Source organism: Accipiter gentilis, chromosome 17 (assembly GCF_929443795.1).
Source record: "Accipiter gentilis chromosome 17, bAccGen1.1, whole genome shotgun sequence".
Classification (NCBI taxonomy): Eukaryota; Metazoa; Chordata; class Aves; order Accipitriformes; family Accipitridae; genus Astur; species Astur gentilis.
The window spans coordinates 4,179,021-4,204,023 of NC_064896.1; the positions used below are offsets into that span (position 1 = coordinate 4,179,021).

The 25,003-nt window shown below is 45.4% G+C and overlaps 1 protein-coding gene across 1 annotated transcript in view; it reads left to right on the plus strand.

Moving 5' to 3' along the window:
- Nucleotides 1–19,774, plus strand: part of MAN1C1 (mannosidase alpha class 1C member 1) — a 69,283-nt gene extending 49,509 nt beyond the window's left edge. The window contains exons 6-13 of the mRNA XM_049820901.1: nt 565–659; nt 5,648–5,771; nt 8,212–8,305; nt 11,890–12,005; nt 12,182–12,401; nt 14,566–14,738; nt 15,574–15,689; nt 16,353–19,774. Of these exons, the coding sequence (XP_049676858.1) occupies nt 565–659; nt 5,648–5,771; nt 8,212–8,305; nt 11,890–12,005; nt 12,182–12,401; nt 14,566–14,738; nt 15,574–15,689; nt 16,353–16,470 (1,056 nt within the window). The 3' untranslated portion in view covers nt 16,471–19,774. The remainder of the gene's footprint in view (nt 1–564; nt 660–5,647; nt 5,772–8,211; nt 8,306–11,889; nt 12,006–12,181; nt 12,402–14,565; nt 14,739–15,573; nt 15,690–16,352) is intronic.
- Nucleotides 19,775–25,003: the final 5,229 nt, after the last annotated feature.

Consider the following 25,003-nt stretch of genomic DNA (forward strand, 5'->3'; position numbering starts at 1 on the left):
CTGGAAGAGTTGCAAGTAAAAGATTGTTCATTGGAAGTCATGGGTTTTTTACAACAGGAGATGATGCCACAAGCTAGGCAAACCCATGTTATAAATCTAACAATGTTTCACCCTAGAAAGATTTCTTCTGATTTTAATTCAGTCATTTCACCTCCCTCTGTCCTCTGCCACCCTGGGAAAAGGGAAGAATTTGTACCCAAAGAGTAGTCTTTGTATCAGTTCAGATCACAGAAATTTGCTGCTGAGGTATTTGAGGTGTTCTGAGCTCTGCAGCTCTGGCTGCTCTCATCCAGGCTGAGTGTTTGGCAGGGGACTTGGGACTGGTTTAATGTAGATTTTTAGAGGACATTCAGATAGATACCAAAGTTCAGCATGACTTTTGGTTCAGATCTATCGTGCAGTGGAACTAGGGCAGCAGCATACCTGAAACAGGAGATTCTTATAGTGCAGCAGTTTTAGTTTTTTATAATGGTGTGTTTGAAAAAGTGGATTTGAAAGAATCCAGTGTGACTAGTATTCACAAGCAGTCCATCAAATATTTATCCTCTCTTCTTCTTTTAACAGGTGTTCAAGAGTAAAGCTCTGGAACTTGGAGAGAAACTTTTGCCAGCTTTTAACACCCCCACTGGTATCCCACGTGGCGTCATAAATCTGGGCAGGCAAGACACACGTCCTTACAAGCATGTCATTTTATTACTGAATGTTTGTAAAAGACCAGGATTCAAGCAGGAACAGCAGCAGTTCCTCAGAGGTGCCCCCCTCTAGTGCAGATTCTTCGAGGTCATTTGTTTTGCCAACTCAAAACCAAGAGGTGCCTTGGCAGAGATTGCAGGTGACTCAAGTTAAACCCAGCTGTGTTTTATTAATTTTGGGCTATCCGCAGTTTCTTCCTCTACCTCTTGGCAGGGCTCCCTGCTGCAATAGCATTTTCCTCACTCTCATTTTCTTTGAAAGGTTATTTGTAGTCTGCACGTAGCATGCAGTGCTCTGTATTTTTGCAGTGTGCCCAACTAGATGCATGTGAATTTATTCAGGCTCCATGTTTGGAAAAATTGGGAAAGGAACTGGATGGGACTGGCTGACAGTTTTGCTGCTAGAAAGGGGGGATTATACAGATCCTCTAGTTTTCTCCCTGCCAGCAGCACTCAGCCAGGTGTGTATCCTTCAGTTAGAGCCACAACATTTCATGTCAGGTAGGTGGTGTTCTCATGCTGGAGGGGAGATTTGAGGCAGCTGGGTTAAATACCTTGCTGAAGGTCTCTCAGCAAGCAGATACAAACCTGGGGGCTGGACTCCCAGTGTCTGATTCTTGCTAGTAGGCAGTGTTTCCTGCCAAAAAGGGCTCATTGGCTCATTTTGATGCCTACAAACAAATCCCCCGGGGTAAAAGCTGCATGACGGCTGAAACAGAGACAGCAGGAAATGTGGGTTAACAAAAGCCTTTCGTCCTCACCTCTTGCAAAACTCAGAGCAGCAGCCATGAAAATCATAATTCGTCTCTTAGCCCAAATCTCTTCTTTGGCTCGTCTCTGTGAAGTGCAAGACTTTAAAATGTTTGGCTCACACTGATCCATTGCTCAAATATCACTGTCACCCTTCAGTTGTCTTACCTGTACGTGATCCCAGTGAAAATTTGAGCCACCACCATGACTTTAATTGTCTCTTTTTACAGAAGAGACATTCTGCTTCCTCTGTGGCTGATAAAGACTCCGCATAGACTAACCTTTCACAGAAATGCCAAACCCTCCCCTGCCCTTTGTGAAGACAATTGAAACAGACTGTGTCTGCCTAGACATTCCCAAAATGTTTTGCTGATGACCTTGACTAAGAGCAAAGAAAATCAAAATAACACTGAGCCCACAATCCAGAACCCATATTACTGGCTTGAGCTCTGGCTTCAGGGCCGTGAAACTTCTGTGAGGGCTCGGAGTATCAATTGATTTAGGAGCAAGGATGAAGCAAGCTAAATCTGTAGTCTGACTACTGCAGGAACATAATGAACAGCCAAAGGCTGTAAACCCAAAGGGGAAGGGAGTTATTCAGTGTGAGATAGTGTGTGGAAGTAGAAGCAGAAGAGAGTGAGGTGATGCTGTGAGAGCATGCTGACCCAAATGTCAGGACCAAATCAAAGCCCAGAAGAGTTTTGCAAGAAGGAATTCTCTCTCCAATTCTGCTTTTGCAAGGATGTGCTAATTCCAGAGAGACCTCATCATCTCAAACAGAGGAGAGTCTTGCAGCATGTGTAGGCTTTTGTTGGTGGTAGCTTGGGGTGGTGGGTTAAAAATGACATTCAGAAATTTGAAACAAACAAAAGCTGGCATTAAGTCAATTCTGCGTATACATTTTTGAGGACCCAAGTACAAAGACACCCACCCCTCCCAGCTCTTCCCATAGCCAACTGCCTTTATCTCTTCCTATCACCTCACACCACCTTTTCCTCTTGTGTCCCCTCTCCGCTGATGTGCTTCCCTGTGGCCTTCTGTTTTCACAGAGGCACTGTATCATATCTCACACAGGCTTGTTTTCCATCCTGCTGGTCCAACTGCCACATTGTCTGCCAGGTCCTAGTAGAGTACATTGTCTTCTCAAGCTGCTACTCTGTGCTCTCTGCCTGTGTGTTGCACTGTGATTTCTCTCCCCATGCCTCCTGTTCCAGGTCCGTGGCCCCTGCTTTCCTTCACATCTCCCCTAAACCCTCTGCACCTCCAGATTTTGCTTTGTCATCCTCTCCTGGTCTCTTTCTTGACTTGGCACTGTTCTGCTGCTTTGGATCTCCGTGAGGGAAGATGATGCAACCATTTTCAGTCCATGCTTGCACTGGACAGTGTTTAAGGAAGACCCACTTCTCTGGTGGATAAAGAGAGCTCTGGGCATTTTCTTTTGTCTTGAAGACCAAGGTCTTTTAAAGGCTAGTTTCCTCTGAGATGTTATAAAACAGGCCAGCTGTGAAGACCCAGTTTGTCCAGTCTGTAGTGCTGAAAAAATGTTTTCCTGCAGGGGGTCATTTCAGGCTGCTCTTTAACCCAGGGACACATTGCAGACATACTCTGTTTCCTCCAGACCACCTCTCCTTGTGTTTTACTGTGATTTGTAACCCAGAGCTTGGGTTCCTGGCAGCACGGTCCTTGCAGGCAGGGCCTGGCTGTGCGTTTGGGACGGAAGTTCCCGGGGGAGGGTTTTGTTGGCTGCTGTGACCCCACATAGCTGCTGTCACAACAAACACGGCCCTATTTGGCTGCTTCCAAGCACTCTTCATTTGAACTAGCTCAGAAGGCAGTTTCTGTTTGTGAGATCGTATTTGTTACAACTCCCTTCAGTGCAGTAAATAAAGAAAAAGTAATTGACTCTTTATAGATATGAGAACACCATGGGATTGTTTAGCACACCAATCCCCGGGCCAGCTGCTGCCAGGTTCAGCAGATATGTCCAATGCTGTATTAATATCAACATTAACCTGGTCAGACTGGAGGACCTTTCTGCCTGCACAGGGAGGTCTCTGCCATAAACACTCAATGTTATTGGGGTACCCATTTTAGCTGCATACAGTGTTTTCAAATGAAAAGCTTGGTGATACAGCCTCCTGACAGTTTGCAGGGAAGGCTGACGTTTGGCAGTGACTGAGCAATTTGAAACAGCGTGAACATATTGCTTATCTAATGGCTCTTTTTGTCTGGAGGCGAAACAAACAGCTCTGGACCTGAAATGGTTTTCCGTATATCACATGGAGGGGAAACTTTTTTTTTCACCCTCAGAAAGATCATTAGTTTTAGCCTCCTGGAAACAACAGAAACCTTTTTTTTCTAATAGCCAAGCTTTCAGGCGCCATCTAGTGTTACCCCCGCCCCCCTATCACTGGAAACCTGTTACCTCATCAGTATCAACCGCAAACAGTGCTCGCAGAGAGCGTGAAAATCAAAGCCACGTCACTTCTGAGATGGCTCAGCCAAGCTTCCCTGGGCCAGCACCTGCAGACGCTGTTTGGGGAACAAGGCTTAAGTATGTAAGGCATTTTCATGTCTGTGTAGATTTCAGAGAGGCACAGAGCTGTGATCTGTAGCAGTGTGATACAAGAAGGAAGTAGTCTAACATAAAACCAAATCCAAGGGTGAGGCTGTTAGTGCTTGGAAGAGCCTCTATCCTGCCATGTCCTTTGGGTAGTTTTCTTTCAGATTTAAGAGAGAAGTGTGATGCCCTCCTCATGCCCAGAATTGGCTCCTAGCTCTTCTCCACGGATGATTTCTATCCATCCCTGCCCTTTGCATGGATTTGGCAGGGTGAAGGGAGACAAACAGAAACTGAGAAGGGATCCCAGTACATCAAAAGTAGGGGCAGAGGCACTTTGTATAACTGGCTTCTTCAGGTGGTGTTTGCCACCTTCTGTAGTTTTATGCTGGCCTTCCTGTTCTTGCAAGGCGTGTGAGATGAGCACCAGTAGGGTGCTCTCAGAGTCAGATTTGTCTTGTGCAGTTGTTAAGAGTCCCTTTTTTTTTTTGCATTACAGTCAGGTTTGCCCAGTGGAATTGTCCTGGTTTCAGCTGGGATAGAGTTAACTGTCTTCCTAGTAGCTGGTACAGTGCTATGTTTTGAGTTCAGTATGCGAAGAATGTTGATAACACTGATGTTTTCAGTTGTTGCAGTGTTTAGACTATAGTCAAGGATTTTTCAGCTTCTCATGCCCAGCCAGGGCACAAGAAGTTGGCACAGGACACAACCAGGGCACCTGACCCAAACTGGCCAACGGTGTATTCCATACCATGTGACATCCCATCTAGTATAGGAACTGGGAAGTGGGAGTGCAGGGAATCACCACTCGGGGACTGGCGGGTTGTCGGTCGGCAGGTGGTGAGCAATTGCCCTGCGCATCATTTGTACATTCCAATCCTTTTATTACTACTGTTGTCATTTTATTAGTGTTATCATTATCACTATTAGTTTCTTCTTTTCTGTTCTATTAAACCGTTCTTATCTCAACCCACGAGTTTTGCTTCTTTTTCCCAATTTTCTCCCCCATCCCACTGGATGAGGGGGAGTGAGTGAGCGGCTGCGTGGTACTTAGTTGCTGGCTGGGGTTAAACCACGACAGGCATCTTTCCCCTAGTGCTGATGTTGCTGTATCTGCTTGCAAGCAAGCACATGCTGGGAGTGTCAGTGTCAAGTATACATAAAGAGCGTGGATCTTGTTGAAACAAGGTGGTTAGGGACAGTCTGGATTCTCCATAAAATAGGAGACTTGTTGGACTTGTGGGACATTTGAGATGTGAGAGTTCAGCCCAGGCAACTTACAGACACATTTTATCCCAAAGTGTCTTGTGTAGGGCAGGTTGTCAGTGTTCTTCCAAAGTTTGCTTTAAGCTGATCTGTTTGGGAGGGATTACTCTCCCACAAAAAATGCACTTTCCCAGTATGTGCCGTCCATGTGTTTGCCCTATACTAAACAATCCACTGTAAAACTACTGCTCCATCCCACTAGAACTGTTCCATGTGAGAGTCCTAAAAATCTACGTACGTCCTTTACACGGCCCCCGTTGAGACCTGGTGTGCAGCGCATGCACATAGCAAAGGCAGGATCTGCACTGGGACGATGGGGGGACCTCAGGCTTTAGCTGTGTTTTCCTAGCAATGAAGACTCCCTTTTCTCTCCTTGCAGTGGCATGAGCTGGAGTTGGGGTTGGGCATCTGCCGGAAGCAGCATCTTAGCAGAATTTGGTACCTTGCACTTAGAATTCCTGCACCTCTCGGAGCTCTCTGGCAACCCGGTGTTTGCAGAAAAGGCAAGTACTTCCCAACTTGGTCTTTAGTGTTTGGTCTCTTCATACTTCTGAGGTGCTGGAGCAGAGCAGCACTTTCGTCTGCCTTCAGCAGACAATGTGCAGCAAAGTGTTCCTTCCTCCCAATACCAGTACAACTCACCAGAGCGGGACGCAGGTTCAGAAACCTGTGCCTTGCAGACTGCAGAGGTCGCCAGGCCTGTGAGCATCCTATGCACCAGCTCACTGAAAAGGTTACAGAGAGCTCCTGTGGGAGATCCTGTCACACCAATAGGCCCTGGGAAGGCAGCTACCCCCGTGTTTTCTTTGGTCATTTACATTTGCTGTAGCCCCTTCACCCACCTCTCCCATCACTTGCAGCCACCGGGGAGATGGGGATGTTTTTCCCAATGTCTCAGTTGTGTGAAGCTGTAGCAAAAACTTACTCAGACAAGGACACAGCCAAAATCAAACCATCTGTTGGATGCAGACTGCAAAGATAATTGTTAATTCTGATATCCTAATACTACTGCCTTGTACTTGCAGTCCTTTTTACTCTAAGCAGGCAGTAAATGTTATGCTCCAGCCAGCAAGATTTCTGCTGAGGTTTCTTGTGTAAGAAAGGCCTGACAGTTGACATATTGGATTCCTTTTGTGTAACTTGTAACTGAAAATCTATTAATATTATACATTACCTTGAGCTTTTTTTTTCCACAAGTGATCTTGTAGTGCATGTGAGAGGAACTTAATAAATATGCTGTTGGATACCAGCAAGTCATTAGCTTTCGCTGCACATCCCTGAGGAACCAGCTTTGAGGGAGACAAATTGTTCCAGTTAGAATCCAAACTGCCCCCATGAGCCCAAAGGAAATGGGGCCTGTCCAGAGTCCCACAGTGGGGTGAAAACAGACAGTGGTTCTAGGACTACCAGGAAAAAGCTCAGAATGGTACTTTTCCGGGATATTTCCAGTGCAGGTCTGTCAGTTGTGAAAAAAACAAGAAAAGAATTTGAAGAAGAGACAGGAAGAAAGAGAAGGAAGAAGCTGGGAGAGCAAAATGGAGAATAGGATGGAGTGTATGGAAAGGAATAAGGTTGGGGTGAGCAAGAGGAGTGTCGCAGAGGGTGAAGGAAAACTAGAAGCCCAGGAAACTCTATAAGGAAGACAAAGAAAGACTGGTGATTTGAAATAAAGGAGACAAGCTAGGGGGGGAGCTGAGAAAAGACCAGTAAAGGGAACAGTGGTATTGAAAGAAAATGTGTGAGAAGGAAATGGGGGGGGGGGGGGCGGGGAGATGAGCACTAAAAACCCAAGGGCAAGAAGGTGCACTGTTGAAAACTAGAACTGCATCCATATTCCAGGTTCAAACTGTGGCATTTTGAGCCAGGGTCAAGCCTCTGTCCCCAGCCTAACATGTTTTCCTCTTTGCCTTCTAAGCCCATAGAGGGATAAGGGCAGAACTTTTCTAATGGACTCTCCTGCGCTGAGCGTGCCTGGTGTGTGCCACAGAAAATGTATTGCATTCATCCTAACACCCCCTGAGAGAAAAAATGTAGGATGATGTGGGCTCAAACAGCCCATCCTGTGGGAAATTACTTCAGAGGAACAGATCAACTCATTAACTTGCAGCTTGGGACTTGTGTGATTTTAGCAAGAATAAAGTCCATCTGTGTCTTTTATTCAAACATGTCATTAATATGCCATGCTACTAAACTTCAGTAAATATTATGCAGCCTGATGACTTACTTGGAAGCACCGACTTAAGTCTGTAGCCAGCTTTTGGCGTACAAATTGTCTAATTTTATAAAAGGTTTAGAGTGTATTAGCTGCTCTGTAGGTTATAATAGAATATTTATGCTGCATACCATTTAACTTTGTCCCTTATGGGAAAGGCCTATTGGATTTAATGGGGGTGAAGCCAAGGGAGGTTTTAGAGAATAAGTACAGCTGGTCTAGCATATTAAAGGAGCTGTCTGTTGTTGAAATTAAAGGCCCCAATTCATCATGTTAAGTGACCACATGGTGAATTTAAGTACTGTGTGAGTCACTCATCCCTGCCACTCCTTTTCCTTTGGATCATGGAAAAAATCACCCTCTGCATCTCATACATTTCCACCCAGATCCCAAACCCTCAGGATTGCTTCTGGATGACTGTTAGCAAACTGCTTCTACTGCTTGCCGAACTGCTTGCCTTACAGGATTTTTAGAATCATTTCTAAAATCCCACAGAGCTGAATAAAGATTGTGCTGAGGAGTCCAGCCTGAAAGTTTCTCCATCACAGACCTCTCGCCGGAGAGCCATGTCATTGGGTTCTGCTTGCATGATGATTCACAACGTTACAGGCTGCTGTGCTTGTTCAGCCAGGGATCAGTACTGATAAATTACAGAGTTCACAGTGACAGTGCAAAACTGTCGGCTTTTTCAGCAGAGAAGTAACATAGTTCTTGTCTCTCATCTCTCCTAGGTGATGAACATCCGCAAAGTCCTGAACAGAGTTGAGAAGCCGCAGGGCCTTTATCCCAACTTTCTCAGCCCGGTGACAGGGAACTGGGTGCAGCGTAGGTATCACTCCGCATTCAGAATCCTGCCTGGAGCATTTCAGCCTTTCCATTATTCTTTAGGAAGCAATAGCAACTGTCAGAGCAGCAAGCCAAGAAAATGTCTTGTCAGGCAGCCTGTTATACATGTGATTAGATAATGCAACCCGATTTGTAAGATGCAATATAGTAATTGTACACTTACTCCATCAGCCTTGTTTCCAGCTAAGTGTCTCACCTCCAGAGAGAATTAAGGCCTCTCTTGCACAGGGGAGGATAATGGTACATGGTTCATCACACAGATATTAGAAATCAGCACATCTTTTTGAGACCTCATCCTGCAGTCATCACATAGCCCACAGACCTACTTGGGAGTTGGATGTGAAGGCTATGAACAGAAGCACTATGAGATTTACTTCCTGACTGTGCTGCAGCAAGTAAGGAACCACCTGGAGAGGCAGAGGTCTTACAGAGTCTCAGATCCCCCTAGGATCTAGGGATGCGTTCTCTTGTGTGCATTTTTGAGTACTTGTTACCATGGTACCACTGCATAGTGCAATTTTGTGCAAGAAGAGTGAGACAAGTATGTGTTCTTTTCTCTTGTTGGGAACCCAGCACTGGCCAGCACTAAAGACATGACCATTAAATGAGATACTGTTCTGATACGAAAGAGGAGCAGTAACTGGGAAAGGACTTGAAAAGAGCAAGGAAATATCAGAAGCAGTGTACCCACAGAAAGATTATTTACTTTCCTGCTTTACGTACACAGCCTCTTCCTTACCCAGAGAAGAGACTGTACCCCTTTTTTTTGTGCCACGAAAGGGCAGAAGCTTGCCCTCTGGGAGGAACATGAGAGGCTACTTCTGTTGCTGTACCCCAGATCTCTGACCTTAACTTTCTGCTCTGTTAAGGGTTTGCTTGTTTTGGCAAGGGAGAGTTGCTGGATTTCTTGTTTCTCTGTCAAAGGAAAGAAAAGTCTCTTTTTGCAGAAGCTGGTTTTAACCTGTCAGTGGGTTACGTTTATATTGTTTAAGCAGTTTTCTTTGAGTCATTGCATTACCTTGTGTCCCCATGTCTTGTTGCACTGTTTGCTCTGCTAGGTCGCTCCAGACCTTTCTAACTACTGTATTAATAGCTTTGATTGTAACTGACAGGCAGTTGCATGGCTGCCATCATCTGAGACAGTGAGGGAGCTCTAGCTGTGAGCAATCCCTGACCTTTAACTGCCATGTCAGCACCTCTAATGGTAATTGACAGGGCTTGGCTTGAAAGGTGTCCCAACAAAGCATTTTGGATTGTTGTAGTTGTCCCATTAAACCAGAGCTGTCCTTTGGTGCCATGAGGAAAGAAAATAGGCTTCTGTGTTTGTCCCATTAATTGATCTTCTAAGTTATCCAGTCCCTTTGTAAGCAGTTCAGCTTCCTCTCCACATTTGTCTCTGCAGAGTTGTTGCAATATGTTCCACTTGAAAAGCTAATCTCCCATCCCCTATACCGCACCCCTGAGATGCCATTTTCTTTAGGTTATTCCCAACTGGCAGCCATACTGCACATTTTACCAGACACAAGCATTAGTTCTGCTTATTCATTGGTGCTGAGAGGAGAAGTGCCTGTCTGTTGCCTTAACTGATCATCACAGAATCTTTGGGAAACTGAAGAGCTGTGCTCTTAATTCAGATGGTTAAAATACTCAGCTTGATACTCAGTATTCATCTCTTCTGCCACTAATTTAATTCTATTTATGTCTGCAAATTTTACTTCATTGTACTGACCTGCTCCCACCCCTTGCTGACATCTAGAGGGGCCTGTTGCTGGTTCTTGGAGCTTATTAAAAGTAGCCTCCGATTACTTGTTCTGGGATAGGCTGATTTATGCCAAAGGACTAGAGATAGCCTCTCTAGACTTTCACGTCACGAGGGCAACTCATGGCACAGGCTGTTTGTGGCAGTTGCTCATAATATGACCTTGTGGTCTGAATCCTTATTCCAGTGAGGAAAAGACTGATCAGCCTCTTCTGCATCTCCTATACTGCTGGTGAGAAATAGATTAGGACCAAAGTAGGGAGGCAGCTGCAGCCTGCCACAGAGATGTTCCCTGTAGGTGCCAGGCTCTCATTTTGTCTCTTGTCATTAAAGCTCTTTGTGGGGAGCTGTTTTTCTTGAAATTGCTGTGATTTTCTTAAAAGGTGTATCTTTGACCTGGCTGAATGAGCAGATCTTCTAAATGAAGAGGCAGTGCTGTACCTCTTCTGAGTGCCGTTGTTACCTTTAGAAAATTAAAGCACAGTCCCCTGCTGAAGTAAGAGATTTGTTTATGCAAAGTGCCTAGGAGGCAAATGCTGGCAAAGTTGATGCCATATGGAAAGCAATTATGTACCAGAGCTCCTGCTTTGGTGATTTTATGAATGACACACTTAGGATCACAGAGCTTCTCTTTAAAGACAGGCTGTGCAGACGGTGTTTGCAAATAGTCTGTCCTCTTTTTTTCTGAATTCATGCGTCTAATCTCATTGTTTTGCTATGGATTATTCCATGGATCATTGGACACACTGTATCAGGGATATTTGCTCTTCAGGTCAGGAAAATGCATGGCTGTTGATCTCTTCTGTTGGTAGGATTTAGCATTTAGAATAAGCCCCAGGACTTTATATATGTACAGTGAAAGGGAAAATAAAAATCTGAACAGCTAACTCCAAAACCCCTGCTGCATCTGCTTACATTTAAAATGAGGATGCGTGTAGACACAGAGGTGGACACTGTTAATTAACAGGGATGGTTCAGTCCGTGGTGGGTAATTTGTCTTGCTGATCTAAAAAGGGGAGTACTTGGCTGCTTGGAAGAATGAATGCTGCTTTTCCCCCTGTGGTATAGTTTAAAGATATAAATCCATCCAGCAGTTCCCCCCAGGCAGAAACCTGCAGCTGTCATGCCCATTTCACAGTGCAATTCTTTAGCATCCTCCTCTCCAGTAAGGTCATAGCATTGTGTACTCTGAACAGATAGCCTTGAAAATCCGATTTCTGCAGAAGAAAATATTCAGTGCACATCCTTGTACCTGACTTTATCATTTTAATACGCCAACAGCCCCAGCCTTCCCCAGGGCACAGAGTCCCACCATGAGCCAGGAATACAAATGGCACAATCGAGAGGTCCCTACAGCAGCCCCTTGCTGGGAGCTCTGTGTGATCCAACATGCGTTCTCCCTTTCCTGAGGCAGGGAGGCAGCACCCAGTGGCTTCATATAGGTAGAGATCTATCAGTACCTGCCATTGCTTTTGGTTTATGAGGCTGGGATTTATGATGATTGCTTCATAAACAGGAAGCATCTTCAAGATGCAGTATAAATAACTGTTGCAAAATAAGGCCTCTGAATAGTTTTGGTAAGGGATACTAATGCTTTGTAAAATGACAGAACATTTTTCTTCTGATTGCTCTTTCCACCTTTCTTCCTTCTTGAAAAAGAAACGCTGCAAGCTCTCCCCAGGAAACTGGAAAGAGGAAGGAGAGAACAAGGGCATTAAATAGGACATGGTTGTTTGCTCTTTGTAAAGCAACTGCTCATTGTATATCATGAACCTGAAGTTCTTTTCTGGCTTTCCCACCACAGACCACGTCTCCATTGGGGGGCTTGGGGACAGCTTTTATGAATATCTCATCAAATCTTGGCTGATGTCAGACAAGAAAGACTCTGAAGCTAAAAAGATGTATGATGATGCCCTAGAGGTAAGGAGCAGGTTGCTGCTCTGTATTTTTTGTGGGGGACATTATTCATCAGAATGTTTCAGGCAAAAATGTCTTAGATCTTTGGATTTCCTTGGTATTCACTCCTGTCCACTAAGTTAGTAAGTTATTCTTACTATTCACTAAGTAACCTTAAATCCTGATTTTCGTCCCTTTAGGCAATAGAAAAGCATTTGGTCAAGAAGTCTGCTGGAGGATTGACCTACATTGCTGAATGGAGGGGTGGCATCTTGGATCACAAAATGGGTCACTTGGCTTGCTTCTCTGGGGGCATGATAGCACTTGGAGCTGAACACGCTGGACAAGAGAGGAAGCAACATTACATGGATCTTGCCGCAGAAATAACAAACACATGTCACGAGTCTTATGCACGCTCAGGTAAACCTGTGGGCTGCCTAAAAAATGTTAGTAAGGGATCGCCTTAGGAGACTCAGTTTTTGTGTGGCAGAGGTTGGCATTAGGCTGTTTTGTGCTTCAGCAACATCTGCATCCCTATGTATGATTTTCACTTGTCTTTTCTGAGATATCTAGAAGAGAAAGCAATACATTTTACATAGCGGACAGCTGGAGCAGCGGGACAGGCAGATGTGAGCTTCTGTGGCAGAGTTGGGAAGTGAACCCAGAGCTGAATCCTAGTCCTGCCTCCCAGTCACACAACTAGCTTTGTCCCAACAAGACTATAGTTTGAGTCTGTCTTTGCACATCCCTTTGCAGACAAGAAGGGGCGATTACCAGAGATTAATGGCAAGGTGTCCCACTATATGGAGCAGAGCAGCTGATAAGTCCAACAGGAAGGTGTTGGAGAGCTGCAGCTGCTGGTAGGAACCAAAAAAATGAAGTTGCTCAGCCTCTCCCAGCTGTCTAAGCAGAGGCTGGCTAAGTCTTTCAATTTCACAAGTCCAGTAAAATTTGTTTCACCACCCAGTGTGCTTATCAGTCAGTGCTTTGGGAGAGCAGTGACTGGTGATGAATGAGAGACTGGGTTAGTTCTCTGCCTGCAGGGCTTTCAGCAAGATGAGCTTGCTTTGGACACCACTCCTTTGTAGGCATCTCTGTAGCTCTTCTGAGACTGCAGGCAGTGAAGCAGCAGTCTGCTTTCCAGGACCTTGTCAAACACAGGTCTGTCTGCACTAACTGTTCCCAAAGATTGTTTCACACCTTTACCGTATTAGCAAGCCCATATTGGCAGCCAGTGTCCAGCATGTTTGCCCAATAAACTTCAAGCTAACCTGAAATGATGTTTGCAAGTAACTCTTTTTTTTCCTCCCAGCACTTACAGAACTAAAACAAGCCACCTGAACTAATAACCCTCTGGTGGTGAGTGCCTGGAGCCAATTTTCACCTTCAACAATATCCATCAGCATAGAAAGGACAGTAGCAAGCCTGCCTGCACTGGTTACAGTGCTGTCATTTCAGCAAGCTCATTGTTTTGCACAGAATGTCTGTGCATGTCACCCTGGCTCTCAGCAAATAGTCCAGCTAGTGAACACTGTTAGATCCCCACACAGACAGGAGGGCCCAGGGAAGTTGTGCAAAATATTTAGAGAAATAAAAGGACTCCCTGAAACACAGCCTTGTGGTAGACACTTGGGTGCAGCAAGAGAAACCTTGTGGCATGATCATAAGCAACCTCTATGCTCAGTTTCCCTGTTTTTCAGGTAGGGAAAGGGTTGGTGGTGAAAGTAGGGATCTGAGTGCTACCTAATGCTTGCAAGAGATTGAGATTCTCATGTAAGGGACACTCAAAAAGACCAAGGTACTCTTAATGTTTTGTTTATAAAATACCAGTGAAATTGATTAAGCCTTCCCCATCATCCTAATGTCTTCTTTTCAAAGAGGCTGCTCATGGACCAGAAGGAAAGGCAGAAGTAATTGCAGGTCTCAGGTACTACTTTTTACAGCCTCCCTGCCGCAGTGCAGGCGAAATGGCTCAGTCTGGTGACTGATAATTGTGAAACAAACCCCCTTCCCGGGAGCAGTGTATCAGTATCTCTGCGATGGCAGGGTCAGCTGCATGGCTAGATTTTCCTTTGAATGTGTTTTCTCTTTGAGGCTTTATGACGGGGTCTGCCTCTCTGTTCTTTCTCATCTGTGTTCTGAGTTTGTCTTCAATGATGAACTCTGCTCTCAGGGTCAGGGGCAGTGCAATTTCTAGGAGCAAATACCAGCCCAGCAAAAGTGCTAGGACACGGGAGGGATTTGTACCTGCCCTCTCCATGTCCAAGTCTGGTCCAAGTCTGTGCCTTGTTGGTTGTATCCACCCTCGGAAACATTTTATCCTCACCTGGATAGTACCCAGACATACCAGAGGATGAGCAACACCTGGAGTGGCAGTGGGCACAGCTCACACACTCTGTAGAGTTGCCCCTATTTTGACATCAGCTCTGAGGCTGATCTGATACACAGGCCTGACTGACCTGCTAGTCTGACCTCACGCAAGCCTTCGTTAAATGTTGGCAGTCTGAGCAGCATAAAAGCACCTGGACAGTGTTTACCTGCTTTCTCCTCAAACTGATCATTGCATGTGTGTGATTTTGTCTAGATACCAAACTCGGCCCTGAAGCCTTTCGCTTTGATGCTGGAACTGAAGCCATGGCAACCAGGCTTAGCGAGCGCTACTACATCCTACGTCCAGAAGTTGTAGAAAGCTACATGTATATGTGGCGGCTGACACACGATCCCAAGTACAGACAGTGGGGCTGGGAGGTTGTGAAGGTATGGTTGGAAAACTCGTGGTAATAGCTCTTACAGGCTGCTGGATTCTTACAGAAATCTTTCCTTCGGTCAGTGAAAAGAACAGAAATTATTTAAATTGTGTTAGAGACTAAGACACATTAGCAATGGGGTGGGAATACACAAAATAGTACAATTTAGTGTTGTGTCTCTGTTGATCGTTGTGAATGTTTTCTTCTCCCTTTTGGGCTATGCTAAAATCAGTCAGTCAATCAAAACAGTGGAGGCTTATGGGAGGAGTGCTGCAGACACCAAAACCTGCTATTAATGTAACAGCCCTCTGCAAAAAGGAGTCAACATTCTATTTGAAATATCTCAACTGCTTAGAACCACTGGTTCGTAGTTGATCAGGGAAAATCAACAAACCTGCTTTGCCCTTTGTCTCGTCTTCTTCCCACAAAGACCACCCAGCCAAAAAGTCCCTCATCTCTTTTTAGCTCATGCAATAGCCCGTTGGCTGCTGCCCCATATCCTAGCAGGGGCTGCGTTTCAGTGGCAGAACTGTCATTTGTCTACTGCCCTGGAAAAGAGGCTCTGCAAACAGTTAAGAGTTGCTACTTGAGATCTGGTTTTGCTATGTGTGTAACGTCAAGGTCAATCAATCAACTAAGTTAAGCGGTTTATGTTTCCCTTGCTATTTCATTAGAACTAGCTTTATTCCCAGAGTCTGGAGTAATCACCATGCTCTTCAGTGAGAGACAAAGGCTACTACAAACCTGGAATTTAATTTGTAAAGCTGACTTGTAGTGCAACTGATGATGATTAATGAGTTACTCCATGCTATTGTGTGTTACTGAGATTTCTTTTCCTTTCTCAGGCCCTGGAAAAACATTGTAGAGTAGAAGCTGGCTTTTCTGGCATCCGAGATGTTTACACCACAACCCCAACCCATGACAACATGCAACAGAGTTTTTTTCTCGCGGAGACTCTGAAGTAAGTCTAGGATCACAGAGGCCTTTCAGAGTAGCATAATTCCTGCAGCATCAACGCTCTTGTCTGCTTAATAAGTCTTTAAGAATAAGGGGAAAGTCTTATCCTCTGTGGGGAAAACTGGGCTGGACTTTGGGTGCTGCAAAACTTTGGTAGTTGAACCACTGCTGTCATTGGCACTCTTGAGGTTTATGCTCATGTGCCGGATTTAGAAGACTCTTCCTGTGATTTAGAGCTGCTCTAAGTGGGAGGCTCTGACTGCTGAGGTTCCTTGAATTTAGCCCTGATGGTTTAAGAGACAGCTGTCTCCTCTGCCAGGTTAATGTCCTGCACACGGAGGAGGCATGACCATGGCTTGAATTTGCTGCCCCTTGGTGCAGATCTGCCTTTGCTGGTAGCGTGAGCTAATGTTTGTGGGGTGGCTGAGTGCAGATGCCTATCCCATTTTGCCACCTTTGCACCAGGAGTGGTAGTTTCCAGCAGGAGAGTGAGACAGGGAGTCAGGAAATGTGTCACCATAAACCGTGGCAGCTGAGGCTAATGGCAGTCCCCATCACAGTCCTGCTGACAGTACTTGCTTGTGCATGCTTGGAGTTCTCCTTGAGTTTCCTTTAATCTTCCTTTGTGTCCATCTTCTTCCCACCCACCCTTGCCTTATGGCTCCAGGTACCTCTATCTTCTGTTCTGTGAAGATGACGTGCTGTCCCTGGACGACTGGGTGTTCAACACAGAGGCTCACCCCCTGCCAGTCAACCACACGAACTTTAAAGCAAGTGTGCAGTAGTGAGGCCATTGCCCAGCACCATGCTTCTGCAGCATCGGCGGGTTACTGCATTTCCTTTCCATTAAAGGAATTCGCATTGTTCCTAAAATGGTATTTTGGGGCACTAGTCCAATTCCGGACAGTATTATATTGGGAAGATGAAACCATGACGTAAGCACCTTCTTTTCCTCTGTGAGGAGCTCTATTAGCCTGATAATGAGATGTTTATTCTGGGCCATATTGTACACAGTTCATAGACATTCCTTTATACAGAGAATTTATATGAAATCCACTGACTTTGCTTAATAGTGGCCAAAGGACTGGAAGTTTGCCATAAAATAGACTTCACACACACACACATCCTCCTTTCATTTTTCTGTTTCATTTTTGCCTTTTATATACTGTTGGATTTATCACCTTTCTAATTAACAGTTTTCAATATACTGTGCTTTCTAGGTGGTAAGCTTTCTAGGCTCTTTAGGAAGGACAGGATAGGAGAATGAGGAAGGGGAGTTGCCCTTTATGTGAGAGAGCAGCTGGAGTGCATAGAGCTCTGCCTGGAGATGGATGAAGAGCTGACTGAGAGCTTATGCGTTAGGATTAAAGAGAGGACAGGTAAAGGTGACATTTACAGTGGGTGTCTTGTCTGCTGTAGGCCACCTGACCAGGAGGAACAACAGGATCGGGCCCTCTACAAACAGATAGAAGCAGCCTCAGGTTTGAATTTGCAGGCCCTGGTCCTCATGGGGGATTCCAACCACCCTGATATCTGCTGGAGGGACAACACAGCAGGACATGAGCAATCCAGGAGGTTTCTTGAGTGGTTTGATGATAAATTCCTCCTCCAAGTGACAGAAGAGCCAACAAAGAGAGGTGCTTATTGGGGATGTGAAGATCAAAGGCAGCTTTGGCCACAGTGACCATGAGATAGTGGAGTTCAGGATCCTGCAGGCAGGAAAGGTGAAAAGCAAGCTCACAACCCTGGACTTCAGGAGAGCAGACTTTGACCTCTTCAAAGATCTGCTTGGAAGAGTCCTGTGGGATAAGACCCTGGAGGGAAGAGGGGCCTGAGAAAGCCAGTTAATATTCAAGAATCATGTCCTCCAAGCTCAAGAGAGTTCCATTCCAGTGAGCAGGAAGTCAGTCAAAAATGCCAGGAGGCCTGTGTGAATGAACAGAGAACTCCTAGCCAAACTTGAACACAAAAAGGAAGAATATAGAGGGTGGAAGCAAGAATGGGTAACCTGGGAGGACTACAGAAACATTGTCTGAGCATCCAGGGCTTACGTTAAGAAAACTAAAGCCCAAATGGAACTTAATTCAGGCAGGAATATCAAAGACAACAAGAAGGGCTTCTATAAGAACATAGGTGACAAAAGGAAGACTGGGAAAATGTGGGCCCACTGCTCAACAAGACAGGGGACCTGGTTACACAGGACATGGAAAAGGTTGAAATACCAAATGTTGCCTTTGCCTCAGTCTTCACTAGCAAGACCAGCCTTCAGGAATCCCAGGTTCCACAGACCAGGGGAAAGGCTGGAGCAAGGAAGATGTACCCTTGGTGGAAGAGGATCAGGTCAGGGAATACTTAAGCAAATTGGACATACATAAGTCCATGGGCCTTGAAGGGATGCACCCACAAGTGCTGAGGGAGCTGGCAGATATCATCGCAAGGCCACTGTCAATAATCTTTGATCGATCATGGCAACTGGGAGAAGTGCCCGAAGACTGGAGTAAAGCAAATGTCACTCCTATCTTCAAGAATGGCAAAAAGGAGGAGCCAAGGACTTACAGGTTTGTCGGCCTCACCTCAATCCCTGGGAAGGTGACAGAGCAGCTAATCCTGGAAACGATTTCCAGGCACATGAACAACAAAAAATTCTTCAGGAGTAGCCAGCATGGCTTCACCAAGGGGAAGTCATGCTTGACCAACTTGATAAACTTCTACAATGAAATGACTGGCCTGGTAGATGAGGGGAGAGCAGCAGATGTTGTCTAGCTGGACTTCAGGAAGGCCTTTGACACTGTCAAAGGAGATCATCATAGACAAGCTGTTGATGTATGAGGTGGATGAGCAATGAGGTGAGTTGAAAACTGGCTGAATGGTTGGGCATAGAGGTGGTGATGAGTGGCACTAAGTCTAGTTAGAGGCCAGTAGCTAGCAGAGCACACCAGGGGTCAATACTGGGTCCAGTCCTCTTCAACTTCCTCATTAATGATCTGGATGATGGGGCAGAGTGTACCCTCAGCAGGTTTGCTGATGACACAAAACTAGGAGGGATGGCTGATATGCCGGAGGGATGTGCTGCCATCCAGAGGGACCTCGACAGGCTGGAGAAGCAGGCTGATAAGAACCTAATGAATAAGCAGAAGTGCAGAGTCCTGCACCTGGGAAGGAACAACCCCATGCACCAATCTATGATGGGGCACCTGGCTGGAAAGCAGCTTGGCAGAAAAGGACCTAGAGGTCCAAATTGACCATAAGCCAGCAGTATGTCCTTGCTGCAAAGAAGGCTAATGGTATCCTGGGCTGCATTAGACGAAGTATTGCCAGCAGCACAAGGGAGATGATCCTTCTCCTCTACTCAGCACTGGTGAGGCCACACCTCGAGTACTGGGCTCCTCAGTACAAGAGAGACATGGACATACTGGAGAGAGTCCAACGAAGGGCCACGAAGATCATTAAGGGACTGGAACATCTCTCCTATGAGGAAAGGCTGAGAGAGCTGGGACTGTTTAGCCTGGCGAAGAGAAGGCTCAGGGGGGATCTTACTAATGTATATAAATACCTGAAGGGAGGGTGCAAAGAGGACAGAGCCAGGCTCTTTCCAGTGGTGCCCAGTGACAGGACCAGAGGCAGTGGGCACAAACCAAAACACGGGAGGGTCCCTCTGGACATGAGGAAACACTTTTTTACTCTGAGGGTGACCAAGCACTAGCACAGGTTGCCCAGGGAGGCTGTGGAGATATTCAAAAGCCACAGTCCTGGGCAGCTGGCTTTAGGTGACCCTGCTTGAGCAGGGGGGTTAGACCAGATGACCTCCAGAGGTCCCTGCCAAGCTCAACCGTTCTGTGATTCTGTGGTGTTAAAATTGTAACTAAATCAAAACCTGTCTGCAAAATTCTTGATCCTAATGTATTTTTATATACCTTTTCTGTGCTCTTAAAACACATTTACCGCACATCACATCTCATTTAACTTTCCTTTATCGTTTTTGTGTTTTTCTACTTTTATTTGGAACTAAATGTTATGAGTCACTTGTAATAATTTCACTGCTGTAATAGTCAAATCTGTGAAACAGAATAAAAGTCTTGTAAAATAAAATGCATGTTTGGGTTGATCCTCTTTAAAGCCATCTGTCAAAGACCTGTTACATCATGCTTGGAATAACTACGTGACAATACTGGCTGATTTCAAGAATATTTCACAATAGATGTTGATTTCCAGAGTAATCTAGTCAGTGTATGGACAGCAATTCCCATCTGCACCAGCTCTCTTAAATTGCTTGTTCACCATCTGATACGGGTTAGCAGGAGTTCTAGTAAATGTCTTACTTTTCTAGCAAAAAATAAATAATCCCCCGCCAAGTTTGCTCTTCAGTATACATTGTTTCTGGAATGAAGTAACAGAAGAAAAAGAAAGGAAAAAATTGAAACCAGATTCTTTCATGCGTCTGGCCACTGAACTAGTAGTTTAGCCTGCATGTCCTCTGTGATTCTAAGCAGGATGACTGTGCAGAGGTGTTCACATGCCACTCCTGTTCTGACCCTGGCAGTCGTGAGTACCTGCTTAACTGTTCCTGCAACAAGGGCTGGATCTGGGAGCAGCATCTTTTCTCCCAGCAGCCTTTCCTCTGGTCACTGCAAAGCTGCGTGGCCCTTGGTGATGGAACATTTTTGTTCATTCTTGTGACATTCTCTTGATATTCAGCAACTTGGTTCATTCAGCAACTTGGGAAGATAAAGTTGCTTTGAGCAAGTTGTGAAAACAAAAAATGTGTTTCTAAATTCATGCCTTTGTAATTCCCCAAGAGAAATAAGGTTGTCAGATGGGGACTTAGTGTTATCCTGGGGATAAAGATACCGGCTGGTAAGCTTGGCCTAGAGGGATGGTTAGTGTTAAGTAAACATCTTGGGAGTGAGTTGTGTTATCCGAGAGATTTGGATACAGGGAAGCTGGTTTAGCTCAGAGGATTTTTATAATAGATTAAGGGAATTCCATAAATAAAAATGTCCTGCTCTTGGAGTAACTCAAAACACTTTGCCTGGCAAAATTGAAACCCCCCCAAATAAATAGCATGGTTCTAGTTTCCTTTAGAAATAGATCCTTGGTGTTATATTAAAACTCTGCTCATTTTCTCTTCTACACAAGTAAGCAAGAACGGTATTGGTAAAGTCCCATACACTTCTAGAGGAGAGCTGCTGCTTTCCTGCAGTTCAATGGCTGCATCACAAATAGGGAGGTTTTTTAGTTGCCCAGCATGCCTGAGGATGTAAAGCTTATTGATAAATTTGCTTACCAAGACACCTGCATGGAGCTCCGCACCAGTCACAATGAAAGCATTTTGCTGTAAACAGCCATGCTTGAAAATTTCCACTCTCACAGACCACAGTTCTGCAAATACTTCTGCCTGTGCTCATGGATATCCACAGTTAAATCCCTGAGGCCAGTGGATTCATCACAGGTATCAAGTTAAGCATGCATGTGTTTAGCAGGAGTGGAGGTTTGTTCCAAGAATCAGCTTTGTTCCAAGGCCTGGCCCTGATCCACAATGGGGATTTTTCTGTCCTACGGCAATGCAGGTAACAGAAATGTTCGTGCCGCCAGTGTCTTGAAATGCTTGTGCTCTTTCCTTGCTCCTCTGCACACCTCGAGCCTTGGCTGGATGCTCTTGCTGAAGCAGAGCCTTCAACTCTGGGAGCCCGGTGTGCAGAAGCAGGCTCTGGGATTTCACCTCTCTTACCTTGCACCCACCCTGTATACTTCCTGCTCGGTGAAGGTGGCAGGACTTCAGTTCGGCCAGACAGGAACGCCTCTGTGTTCTTAGTTTGAGTAAATAAATAAATGGGGTGTTATGTTGAACCAGAGGTTTGGTCTTAAATGTCTAATGGAAGCGATCTGGGAAGATGTGTGTCTTGGAGCTGCTTTCCTGCCTTTCAGTCTCAGGCATGTGGGACACCAGTGGGAAGTCCGTTGTTGATTTATGGTGGGTTTTTTCTACTTTTGAGTCACCTTACCAGGAAATGTGATCAGCCTAGGTTATTTCCCATTTCCCCTGTTACATTCAAATTCAGAAACCGTGATTACCATTCTAATTTTCACCATCGGAACACGTGGCCCTATTTTATGTCAGAAGTAATTTCCTGTAAATGAAGTTGTGATAAAAGAAAGTTGCATTAGTGGTAGAGATGATAACTATTAACTATCTATCGCTTGTGGAACAGCTGGCTGTTGTCGCCTGGCCGTACAAGGAGATAAGACAAAACTATCCAGAAAACAAATGCATCTTTTTGTAACCCACACTTCATTTTTATGGCGTTATTAAATTCCCTTCGAAGGCTTTCAGCAGAATTGGTTATTGAATTCAAAAGCCTGGCAGTCATAGTATTTTTCCACATACATTTTGATCTGATCTATTTATCTGATTGTTTCAGATGTGATGCATCAAGCGCTGGCTGCCAGTGCTAGCAGGTTCAAAGTTTCAGCAGTTGCTTCTGATCACGTTTGGGTCTTTGGCTTCATTCCCTGTGGAGCCTCATACAGGTACTGTGCTGTAATTAGGAATCCTCTCAATAAAACACTCCTGCATTGTAAATGCTTTCGTTAGTGAGAGCCAGCAAGTGTCAGAACTGTTAAGTGACCCACCAGATTGGATTGCTTGCCACTGAATAGGAGAGGCCAAAGGGGAGTTAGGAATGCAAGCCCGTGGGAATTGAGTACGCATTGGCTCTTGCTCTTCAACTAAATGATCTACTTTGAAATGTCTCAGTCAAACTTCACTTCACTCCGCAGCCTTTGCTGGCCATTCTTTTTCCAGGATGAACTCTGTGTTTTCCATGGCTGTGAAGCTTTGTCACAGCACATGCCCAGAGCAGGATGCAAGTCCCTCTTCTGCAGTAAACACACCTCCGGTTTTCTTGTCACCTTTGAAAAGCCCCATTTGAAACCAGACTTGGATACTCCTTGTTCCTTACTGTTTTCCAGAGGATTAATGTTTTTAGGCCTTAGTCTGGTCAGGACTTGCTTCCTCAGAGGGGGGTTCTGTTTCCAGGTGCTTTATCCATTTGTGCACAGGGCTCAGATTTTAATGCCGCCTTCCATTAGACCATGATCGCTTTGACTTTAAAACAGGCCAGGGTTTCAGGCTATGGGAATGGGGCCATCAATTTAAACGAGGACAGGGTTTCTCTGCTCTTGCAACATGCCACCCTGGAATGTGGAGTTACTGCGTGTACTCCGACATATGGAAAACCCATCCCTCTAGTGCAAAAATGTTGCTCCAAGTTTTTTATCCCTGCTACTAATTTATCACTATTTTTCTTATTTTCAGCTGGACACTCTCACTGCCAGCAAAGGGGAAATCTGGGATAGCTTTTCCTGCTGAGTGAATTTTCTTGGTGGAAATCTTCCTTGTCATTTCTCTATCGCAAAGATTACCTTTGAGACAGGTGTGCCTGGGTGGGCCACACAGCAGAAGTCTGGATATTTAAAATTCTTCCTGAGCACTGTAATCTGTAATCTCAAGAACCAGCAATGTAGAGCCAGGAGTTGTTGGTTTTGTTCTCCTCTGAGGAGGATTAGTTCCCAGCAGATGCCCTGAATTATTTCACCTTTTGTCTTTCATTCTTTTTCCTATCAAATAATTCATGTTTGTCATCTTTATATGGTTGCTGATGACACTGGAAATGGTTCAGATGTAAAATGAGCCCCTCTGCTTCTCATCTAAATGGTGTCATCTTGGCTCTGCCAGCCACCCTGTCAGGTCTCCTTCTCCATCTAGCTGTCTGCAGGCTTTGTCATCTCATATCACCTCTTGCTCTTGCTCGTTTCCCAGACACCCAAGTACATTTATCCTGTTTCAAAGCCATCTTGTCCTGTTACATTTTGTGCTCTGAAGGCACTTGCTAGGTTATTTGAGGTAAGCAACAGCTCTCCACACCTCACTGCCCAACCTAATGAGTCTGGGAAGTTTTAAAGCACATCTGCTTAAAGTGCTTGAGTGCTTAACTCATTCACACCTGTCTCTGCTCCCAGACATTATTTCAATGCTCTGTTAATTCCTCCCATCTCTTTCCCATAGCCCAAGCACCAGTTCTTTGATGGATGAGGAGGTGGAGAGCAAAGAGCTGTGGCAGAGTTTCATGAACATTTTCTTCTATGGTGGATCCAGCAGAAGGAACCTTCTCCTTCCTCCCTTGGCCATGCATATGTAACAACGCTGATCTGAGTTATGAATAACCCAGTGTTTATTCTGTTGCTGGGCTACCCAGTCTGGTCCACTGTGGTGCCCAAGCTTGCATCCTCACTGCAAAAGAAACGTCAAGGGCTATGTGGAGATCTATGGCAGAGAGAGGAACAGTGCCCAAGTCCCAGGGAGAAGGCTGTGCCTCCCCTTCACTGCCTGAGTCCTGCTCCCTCCAGTCTTGCTTGCTTGGTCTGCAAGAAAATGCACGGTGTGATTTTTTTTATCTTGTCCCGGGAATCGCTCAAAACTCCACGCACTCTGCTCCTGCCCTGCCCAGGATTACCAGCCTCTTCTTCCCTCCTTGATGCAGCTGCCACTACTCTCTTAATGGCTTGGACATGCTCTCCTCATCTCCAACCAAAACGCTCTTAAACCTAAAACAAAAATGATTAGGCAGGCTTAGGAAACAGCAAAAGCTTCAAAGGATTAAATGCTAACGCTTCCTGCTGCCCTTAGAGAGATCAAACATTCTGTGCTGTTAGCCCTGCAGCAGCAGAAAATGGTACTAAATCTTCCCCAGCAATCAGGGGATTTCAGTGGCAGTGCAGGATTGCATGTAAGGAGGAGCAGGAGACTGATTTATGAGGAAAGATTAAAATGACTAAATATATATCTCTTGGCCAAGCCACTGCTAAGGAGCAATGTGACAACCATGCAGAAGAACCTGAAGGGCACAAAGAACACAGGGAGGGTGGAAAAGTTTGGGGTGTCCTAAAGGATCATAGAAACGACTCAAAATGTGGGGTGGCGGTAGCAACGACTCCAAATTTGGGGATCATGATGTGGTAGAGGAGGTGGAGACTCAGTGATGGCTGCGGGCGAGCACCATTGCCTCGTGGCTGCAAAGTCATTGCCATGCCTGCAATCCTGGGGCCTAAACCCCTGCAAGTGAAACCGCTAATATGTTTTTTTTAAAAAAAAAAATCCATTCTGGTGAGCTGAAACCAAGTAGAAAAGCAGGATACAGCTCCTTTGGGGAAACACTGAATTGAGGGCCAAAGACCACTTTGGAAATCCGGGGGGAGGAGGACGCGCCACTCCCCCATCGATAATTAAAAGCAAAAAACCATGGAAAGCAATGAGATTGC